This window comes from Chaetodon trifascialis, chromosome 7 (assembly GCF_039877785.1).
Source record: "Chaetodon trifascialis isolate fChaTrf1 chromosome 7, fChaTrf1.hap1, whole genome shotgun sequence".
NCBI classification, from domain to species: domain Eukaryota; kingdom Metazoa; phylum Chordata; class Actinopteri; order Chaetodontiformes; family Chaetodontidae; genus Chaetodon; species Chaetodon trifascialis.
The window spans coordinates 30,375,892-30,386,363 of record NC_092062.1 but is presented as its reverse complement, the minus strand read 5'-3'; the positions used below and the strand labels follow the sequence as shown (position 1 = coordinate 30,386,363).

Genomic DNA, 10,472 nt, shown 5'->3' with positions numbered 1-10,472 from the left:
CTCCAATGTTTGTGTCCTTTTATACAAAAATGTAAAAACTCAGATAAAAGCTTCGTCTCTCTGGACGTTTCACCTGCTGCTGAAACAGTAAAAGTACATTTACTCGAGTATAAGTTTCTACGTTTGATAGAATATCAAATGCGTGTGTCCCTCAATAATCCAGCAATAAAACATGACAGACAGAATCAGGCTGCTGTCTGAGTACTTTTACTTTCAATACTTTAACTACATTTTACTGCTAATACTTCTGTATTTCTACTTAAACAGGATTTTAAATGCAGGACTTGCTGGAGTGAAGTACTTTTACCCTGAGCTGCTACTTTTACTTCTTATTCAAACTGGAGAGAGTACATCTTCAGGCACAGAACTGCAGTTTTCCTCGGTAATCGTTGGATAAAAACTGCCTTTGATATTCCCACAGTGTACTTTTGATTGTGAAATGAAGTAAAAACAAAGTTCAGAGGACGTCGGTGACAGATTTCAAGTTGATTTCTTAAAGAGCGAACAGACTGAAGCCTGACAGCCGCTCAGACAGCAGCCCGACTTAAACGAGGTGGGGGTCTAATTAAAGCACAAGTAGGTCTGGAGCCGCTGCAGGGGCCCCTGGGAGCCGTCCTGCATGCAGAGAGCTCCATTTAGATCCGACGTCCTGAAAGCGTGAAGCTGCTCTGAGATCTGCTTCGTCCGTCTGCTCACTCACACCAACGTGTAAATGACTTCCTGTCAGCTGATTGGTTCCTGCTGAAGACACGACTCTTTACAAAGATAGATCAAAGGTCTCACAGTCCAAACTGTCCCTAACGGGCCGTACAGAGTCTGACTGAGTTTGACAGAGTGTCTCTGGCGCCACCTTCAGGACAAACCTTCACATCCACAGCAGAAAAGGGTCAACAACACGTTTTGATCCGTTAACAGCTGAACACACTTAAAGTCTCCTTCAGAATAAAGTGCAGCAGTGTAACCGAGTACATTTACTCAAGTACTGCACTGAAGCCCAGACTCAAGGTGCTTGTACATCACTTGAGTTTTATGCTACTTTATACTTGTACTCCACCACATTTCAGAGGTCAATATTCTACTTTTTACTCTACTAAATTTTGCCTGAAAACCACGTTTCTCCAGATGTTGAGCGTTTGTGTAGAAACGAAGGATGAAGAGTTCCTTCATGGCTTGAGAAGGTTCTCGTCTTTCTTCCTTTAGTCCACCTTCTCATGTTAAACTGAGAGTCAGCTGACCTGTCACTTCTTCTTCTGTGGTTGCTTCAGTTGGCGACGTGTCATCATTGTCCCGTCGCGTCGTCTCGTCGCGGTTTGGTCTACAGAGACTCTCTGTCCGCTCTGTCCAGGAACCTGAGGGCCCCGGGGGCCCCCTGTCGACCCCCCGCCGCCGGGCTGCAGGGCCTCGGCCTCCACAGCAAACCCCAGTGCAGACTGACCAGGTAACACACACCTACGCACAGGTGGACCAGTAAGATAAACCAGTTATGATTAGAATGGAAACTGGTCCAGTCTGATCTGAGCTGATACAGTCTACTGCATTACAGGAGTACTTTTACTGTTGGTACTTCAAGTACTTTTTACTGGTCATGATCTGTTGATCATTGCAGTACATTGTGGTCAGTACATGACCACTTTTACTTTAAGTACTTCAAGTCATTTTGCTCATAATACTATATACTTTTACTTCAGTAATGTTATCAGTGCAGGACTTCTACTTATCGTGGAGTATTTTCACATGATGGTACCATTACTTATACTTAAGTAAAGGATCTGAATACTTCATCCATCACTGCAGAAGTACCAGCAGCAGCAGTAGCACTGGTAGTACTAGTATTTGCCATACCAAACGTAGTAGCAACAGCAGTAGTTGCAGGAGAAGCAGTAATTTGTGTCGTAGTACTGGTAATAGTACTGACAGCAGTACGGTAGCAGTAGCAGGGGTAGTAGAAGTAGTCGCAGCAGTGGTAGCAGCCATTGTAGTAGTAGACGTAGAAGTAGCAGTACTAGAAGTAGCATTACTGGTAGGAGAGTTAACATTAGTCGTAGTAGTAGCAGCAGTGTTACCAGTAGCGGTTGTAGTAGAAGTAGTTGTAGTAGTACAACATAGTAAGAGTACTGGTCTTGGCAGGAGAAGTGATTACAGTAGTAACATAGTTGTAGTCGCAGTACAGTGCAAGTAACTGTAGTGGTACTGGTATTAGTATCACAGTATTAATAGTCACAGTATGAGTATCACAGTAATAGTAGTCGCAGTATTAGTATCAAAGTAGCTATAATGGCAGTGTTAATAGTAGCAGTTGCAGTATTAGAACACATGGCCAGTGCTGTGTGTGTCAGCAGGTACGTCGTGTCACTTCCTGTCTAGACGGCTCAGGTGTGCCTCTCTCTCCTCTCTCTCCCTCACAGAGCAGATCTCCCAGAATCCATTGCTCTGGCTCGCTCCAGACCGGCAGGCAGCATGAAGCACCTGGTCCTGGCTCACCTGAGGAAGCTGCTGACGCTGAGCCCCACCCAGCAGAGGGGCCTCCGGCAGCCGGTCTGATGATGATGATGATGATGATGAGGATGATGATGATGATCTGCACCAGCAGAGGGCGCTGCAGAGCTTCAGACTGATCCTGGGACAGTTTTTATTCTGTGAACAGAAAACAGGTGGAGACGTTCTGCTGCACCTGAACGCACACTGAGAGCCAAACCTCATCGCCAGCATCACCACACCGATGCTCAGCAGGGGAGCAAGTACTCACATCACGTACTGAAGTACAAGTAGTGATACCACACTGTAGAAATACTTACAAGTAAAAGTTCACCTACAAGTATCAAGGTAACAGTATTTGTTTGTTGGTGATACATCGTCATATTACTGCATTACTGATGCATTAACATGTAATAGTTCAGTGTTAGACTACTGTAGTGGAGTAAAATGTGCAGTATTTCTCACTAAATGTTGTGAAGTAGAAGTATTACGTAGCACAAAATGAAAACACTCAAGTAGAGTAGATGTATCTCCAAAGTGAACTCAGTGAGTACATGTACTTCGTTCCTCTGATAACTCACTGATGTGTGAGTGGAAGCAGATCTCAGCTGAGCAGCACGTCCCCAGTGTCCCTGTGTCCACACACTTAGGACATGAGACGTCTCAGACACGGTTTCACATGAGGACTGCAGAGAGTTTAGGACGAAGACAACGGAGCGCGAGCGATACTGACTGAAGAACGTTTGTGGGGTTTGTCACGATGTGAAGAGTCTGTGCAAAGACGACGTCCTCACAACAACAACAACAACAACAACAACAACAACAAAAACAGCAACAACAACAGAAACAACAACAACAGAAACAACAGCAACAACAACAGAAACAACAACAACAGAAACAACAGCAGCAGCAACAACAACAGCAACAACAACAGAAACAACAACAACAGAAACAACAACAACAGAAACAACAGCAGCAGCAACAACAACAGCAACAACAACATCAGCAACAATAACAAAAACAGCAACAACAGAAACAACAACAGCAACAACAACAACAGCAGCAGCCTGAGAAGAACACTTACATGTGCTGTTGTGGAACATTATGATCTTTGTTTGTTTGTTTGTTTGTTTGTTTGTTTGTTGAAAATCACATTTCATCATTTGTTGAATCTTGACGTTTTCCTGCTCTTTAGACTGAATTTAATTCATTTAATCATCTTTTCTTCAGAACATATAAATCTGATGTTTGGTGGTTGTGATGTTCGTAGTGTCAATACTGACTGTTTCTTCTTCTTCTTCTTCTTCTTCTTGTGTTGTTTACGTTGCTGACAGGACAACAGCACACCTGAGGCCGCTGTTCAGTACTTCTGAATAAACTGTGTGTGAATACAACATGTTGTACATCGACTCAGTGTGTCGAACATGTTCGTGTTCGGGGATTCAGTGGATCTGCAGGAACACAGTTTTCTTTCCTCCTCCAGCGCTTTGTGCTGCTTCTGTCATCTTCAAGTAATCCTTCAGTACACTTGAGTAATACTTGAGTACACTTGAGTAGTAGTAATAATAATAGTATGCTCAACAACTTTCACAGTACACTTTTATCACTAATGTGTTGGAAACACACTTAAATACACTTCAAATGAAGTGAAATTACACAAAGTACACCTTCAATAAGTACAGGGTTGCGAGGGGGCTGGAGCCAATCCCAGCTGTCAGCGGGCGAGAGGCGGGAAACACCCTGAACCAGTCGCCAGCCGATCGCAGGGCAACACACAAGACAGACAACCATTCACGCTCACACACACACACACACCTGAGGACAGGTGTGAGTCACCAATCAACCTAACGAGCATGTTTCTGGTCTGTGGGAGGAAGCCGGAGAGAAGCCGCATGCACGGGAAGAACATGCAAACCCGGGGATCGAACCGGCGACCTTCTTGCTGTGAGGCACGCGCACTAGTGCAGTTTATAATACACTAAAATAAAGTACTTTGAAATACTTTAAGTATTGCAGAATTAGAGTAGCACACATTTTTTTAAAGCACGTCAAACATACTTCACATGAAGCTCAGGTGTGTGTTTCCTCCCTCGGGAGTCAAATCTAAACATGTTTGGACTCAACTCTCATCATCTGTCCACGGACACGAGACAATAAACCAGTTCAGCTCGTGTCCCCGTCAAAGTCACTTTTGGTCTCAGCTGGTGGACACATCCCGACACAAAGCTCGACGTCCAGAGTGACACGAGCTTCAAAATGTGGACGTCACGTCCTGTTTACGTCCTTCACAGCACGTGACAGCGTTACGCCGTCCGTCCTCTCATTTCACTCACCGTCACCTTCATCGGCCAACAGAGTCCACAGGGGAGACAGAGAAGAGGGACAGAAAGACAGAAAGACAAAAACAAACAGAAGACTGAACAAAAAGTTCAATAACGTGTAAAAAAGTCACAATAAAAAATTATGCTGTGTGTGTGTGTGTGTGTGTGTGTGCGTGTGTGTGTGTGTGTGTGTGTCTGTGTGTGTGTGTGTGTGTGTGTGTGTGTGTGTGTGTGTGTGTGTGTGTGTGTGTGAGATGAAGTGATGATGTTATGAAACAGGCAGAAGGTCAAAGGTCAAAGGTCATCTGAAATATTAATTAAAGCTGTGTGTGTGTTGGGGGGGTCACCTCCTGCTGACAGTTTTAATCTGTTCAGTTAATGAAAGTCACACACACACACACACACACACACACACACACACACACACACACGTCATTATCAGCTCAGATGATGAAACAGAATAAACAAAAATAATCAGATCATTTCTCCTGATCATAATTTAACTTTTATTTTCTCAAATGTTTCAAAGGTTCATGACAAACGTGTCCTCACACTCATGAAGACTCGTCTCACAAAGTTTCATGTATTTTAGTTTTTTGTTTCTCGTTAGGAAAATGTTTCCTTTTCTCTTTTTTTCATTAATCACACTCTTCTTCTTCTTCTTCTTCTTCTTCTTCTTCTTCAGAATTAGCGTTTCATAGTTTTGGAATAATTCTGACTTTCTAATTGTTCCTTCTCTCTTTCCATACTTCATACTCAGTCCCCTTGATGACCACCTCGCACTGAGCTGAGACGACAGTCGATCGATCAGACGACAGTCGATCGATCAGACGACAGTCGATCGATCAGACGATGATCCACAGACTTCAAATTTAGAAACAGTTTTTCTAATAGATTCATCAAGTTTGAAACTCTTTCACTGTTTCCAGCATTAAATCTGATTATTTGTCACGTTGAAGTTCACTGATTCTCTTTGTTTTGGACTTTAAATATGCGCTCTGGAACATAATGATGGACAATTTTTCTCCAGTTTAGAGACAAAAATCTTAAAATATCTCACATTTTAATTAACCGAGAAGATAATTAGCAGAGATAATGAATTTAAAACACGTTTGTTTGATCCATTTTTTTGTTCATGAAGTTAAGAAACAAACTCAGTGAAAATGAGCCAGTAAAGGTTTGATTTCAGGCGTCCAGACGGGAAAAACTGTATTTCGGAGTTTTCGGCTGCCGAACGTTTGTCGTCTCCAGACTGAGCGTGTAGCATGTTCAGAAACCACCTGCTGTTCTGTTCCCTCTGAGAAAGTTTGGATAAAGGCCGTGAGGGCGACCGGAGGCCTGGGCGCCGCTTTGTTGGAACAACAATGACTTTACTGAAATGAAATAATCTGTCAGGATTACAGCGTCTGACAGCAGCAGCAGGAGGGAAACACAACGCAGACCTGGAGCTGCTAATCTCAGATAAGCTGTTCAAAGGCTCGTTCCACAGGGAAGCTGAGCCAGAGCTCATTGAAACGCCTCCTCCAGCGTGATTTAGTCCAACTCTCAACAATTCCAATTCTGTTTCCATCATCAGGTGAGAAATGGCCCCAGATTCCTCACAGGAGGAGGACTGTGGTGCATTCAAGGCCTGTCGTAAACACTGGGAAAATGATCAATTTTCATAGCACAATATTGATCTTTGTCAAAGATCAATATTGTGTTTCAAAGTGTTTGTTTGATTTTCCTTCAGCTTGTCTCATCTGTGTCCACGGTGTCCTCTGCAGACAGTCACCAGCTGAACCTGCAGCTCCTCTCGTCTTCACGGGGCTTTGCAGTGACTTTCAGCTCATAGTTTCACGGTCAGACACAAACTTCAGTGTTTCTGCTGCCGTCGTTTCCAGAGAAAAAGCTGTAAAAAGCCTCGGCTCACTTCCTGCTGAGCAGCGGACAGCAGACAGACTCAGTCAGAGAGCAGCTGGTGGACATTTAGCATTTAGCAGCTGAAGAGCAGATGTTTCCCTCAGGAGACCAAAACAGAGCTACAACAGTCACCTTCCTTAAATAAGAAATGTTAGTAGTTCAGCAACAAATCACATAAAAAGACAGACTGAAGATAAAAACAGGCTGAATGAATGAATGAATGAATGAATGAATGAATGAATGAATGAATGAATGAATGTAACATGAGAAGGTGAATAAAGCCACTTGATAATGATGATACAGTAAGATGAAGGTGAGGAAGAGCACGCTGCATGTTGTTGGTGTTGTATCCTGTCTGCAGGGTTTCTCATGGAGCTGTGAGTCTAAATGCATTTCACATCGTTCTCAACATGATGAGCTCCAACAATCAGCGCACATCTTATCTTTTTAAACACGCAGCTGATCTGAAACCAGGTGCTGTTCAGGACAGAGGACAGTAATATTTGTCCTTCTGCAGTAATACACACAGTACACACCAGCAGGGATTATGATCCAGGTTCCTCTGACAAAACACTCCAGGTAAAAATAACACCTGTGGTGAGCCAGGAGTTAATATAATAACACAGAATTAATGCTTTACAATAGTAAGAATAGAAGTGGTAAGAATTGTATTTTGATAAGCAAAGAACTAATAATACTAATAATAATAATACTAATAATAATAATAATAATAATAATAATAATAATAATAATAATAATAATAATAATAATAATAATAATAATAATAATAATAATAATAATAATAATGGCTGCACGGTAGCGCAGCAGGTAGTGCGCGTGCCTCACAGCAACAAGGTTGCTGGTTCGATTCCCTGGTCGGACCTTTTGTGTGAAGTTTGCATGTTCTTCCCGTGCTTGACCCACAGACCAAAAACATGCTCATTAGGTTTGTGCCCTGCGATCGGCTGGCGTCCAGGGTGTACCCCGCCTCTCGGGGCTGAGGGCTGGGATAGGCTCCAGCACCCCCCGCAACCCCGAAAGGGATACGCGGTATAGGAAATGGATGGATAATAATAATAATAATAATAATAATGAGAAGAAGAAGAAGAAGAAATGAAATAGAATAAATAGTCTAATAAGTCATACAGGAAGTCACACAAAGCAGGTAAAAAAAATAGAATAAAGAAATAAAAAATAAATGAATCGTGACGAACAGAAAGAGTGAGCATGTTTTTAAAGTTTGACCGTGGAGGTGGTCAGAGCAGACTTTAACGGGTTAACAGTGAAACTCGGTCTCTCACCGGTAACCGACAAACTGGAGGGAATGAAAAAAGAAAAAAAACGCTCTCGTGCATAGTTACCGGCATAACTCCGCCCATTTCACCTTCAAGCTCGAGGATTGGTGGAAGAGAAAGCTCGCTGCCACGTCAACGGAGAAATGAGCTGTCCGTCAAAAGAGGCGGGCCTTACAGCTGGAGTTAATATATCCAAGGGGGCGCAAAGTAGTGGCGGTGAAACGCTTCCAGAGGAAGGGGAGCCGGCGGTTTGCTAACTCCGATGAATTTCACCTCCGGGGAGAGAAAAGGGAGCTTTGAGCGCGTGTAGTGAAGATGGAGGACGACCGCAGCGAGCAGATGAGACCGCTCCTCACATCTGTAAGTTCCCACTTTCCTCGTAAGTGTACCTGTTAGCCGGCGGCTAGCGGCTCCTCAGCACAGCAGGCTGTGAATCAACCTGAAACTGAGACTGGGGGGAAGCAGGAGGCTCTTTCCCAACATGGTGTCTGCTGGCAGAGGAAAGTCTGTGTGAACTGTTGTTTGACATGTTTGGGAGCGGATAACTTCTGAGCCCGGAGGGAACAACGGCCACGAAGCGCCTGCTTTTGTTTTTAAGGAGCACGCTCATGCCAGGAAGTGAAGCGACGATGCGTGTCCGTGTGTAAGTCAAGCTCACGGAACCCGATAATAAATGTGGTGATTCACTCCACTGATGGTTCCTCCACGTCTGTGTGACTTCTGAAACACAGCGAAGAGCTGAATGTGACTCATAAGCAACCACCCTTACATCCGGCATGACTTACATCCACCCAGCAGAGCTCTTTTCACTGAGTTTCAGCTTTTTCTGTCGGCTTGACCCCCGCTCATGTCGCTTTGTGCCCCTCTAACGTTACCACTCCGGGTGGCAGCGGCCGATGTTTTGGCCAAAGTTAAAGTAAAGTTTTTCTTTGATAAAAATCTGCTTGAGACGTGAGACCTGCGTGTAACCAACCAGAACACATTACTTCAGGTGTTGTACAACGTGCCCTGTCCTCCGGTAAGCACACGTGCATGACATGAGCCGGTTATCCAGTGGAGTTTGGTTCGTGAGCACTATCGCGTGTAGGTGGCTGGAAAGACGTCTTTAAGTGAGTTTGTCACAAGTTGATGAAACTCGTGTCCGTGAGAAGGTTAGAAAGTCTCTGAAAACCCCCCAAAACTGCTGGCAGAGCACGTGGAGATGAGTGTGTGCTGTGACGGGATGGATGGAATGATTGACATCTGTGTCAGGCTGCTGTCTGGTCTAAGTGCCCTTGAACAAGGCACCAGGCTGAGGGGGTCCACGCCATGGAGCTGGATGCTGCTGTTACCATGGAGACCAGAAATGACTCACTGTCTTCTAGTTTAAAAGCTGAATGATGGCTGCCGACTGTTTTTACGTGTGTAGAGAGTCTTCGTCCCTGCCGTGGAGGACGGATGTGGATGAAGCTGGCTGTAGTCGCAGGGCGTCACCGCCTACGTTACATGGCGTTCGCACTGTCCTGCTCTTGTTCACGATGTCAACGACCACGGTGGCAGCATCAGGTGACTCTGAAAGGTGAAACTACGGAAACACGACTTGCCCTGTGGCAGAGGACAGACTGAACGGACAGACCGAATGGACCGGCTGCCGTCAGTTTGGGACCACTGGAGCGAGGGAGTTCGACTCAGAGTGAGGCTCGTCAGGTGAGTCGGCTGTAACGTGCTGTTTGTGACAGTGATGACCAAACCTGAGGAGAAGTGATGGAGATGTTCCAGTGTGAGGGACGCTGAGTGCTGACGTCCAGGTTGGCAGAAACATTGACTGAACTCTGACGCTCTCTCTCATTGGCCAGCAGCTTCAGGCAGCAGCTTCTCATCACTGTCATTGGTTAAAATGACGAATCAGCTGCTAATTAATGTTCATTCTGAGCTGATGACAGAATTCAGCCAAAGATCGTTTGTGAGGGACGACGCTCGGCTCTGTAACGCCAGAGTGACACTTCCTGTATTGAACTCCAGCAGAGTGAGACGTCCTCTCTCGAGCAGTCAGCTGTGTCTCATCCAGGCTTCTTCACTGTGAATGTTTTCTGATTTTTCACTCCTCTGTGACAACAAACTGAATATCTTTCAGTTGTGGACAAACATAATTGTAACTTGGCATCCTGAACGTCCCTGATCTGATCTGGATTCAGCAGATGCTCCATGTTAAAGGACGTCATGGTCATGTTTGAGGTGAGGGGTTTTCAGCTGGTTGCAGTCTGCAACCTCACCACTAGATGTCTCTGGATCCTGCACACTGGACCTTTAAGGGGTCACAGGTCAACATGGCCAGCGTTCCCTTCAGCCAGCTTTCAGCATCCTGCTGTCTGAGTGCAGATCTGGGACTGTCTGAGCTTGTTTGCTGGTGTTGTTGCTGGTCTGCAGTCAGTCTGTATCACTGGCAGACGTGTGTGAGCAGGCAGGGTTCTGCTGTAACGCGTGATCTGCAGCTGACTTC

At 44.9% G+C, this 10,472-nt stretch overlaps 1 protein-coding gene across 1 annotated transcript in view; it reads left to right on the top strand.

Moving 5' to 3' along the window:
* The first annotated feature begins 8,166 nt into the window (after nt 1–8,166).
* Nucleotides 8,167–10,472, top strand: part of LOC139333426 (sodium bicarbonate cotransporter 3-like) — a 32,085-nt gene continuing 29,779 nt past the window's right edge. Inside the window, exon 1 of the mRNA XM_070965828.1 lies at nt 8,167–8,353. Coding sequence (XP_070821929.1) covers nt 8,309–8,353 — 45 coding nt within the window. The 5' untranslated portion in view covers nt 8,167–8,308. The remainder of the gene's footprint in view (nt 8,354–10,472) is intronic.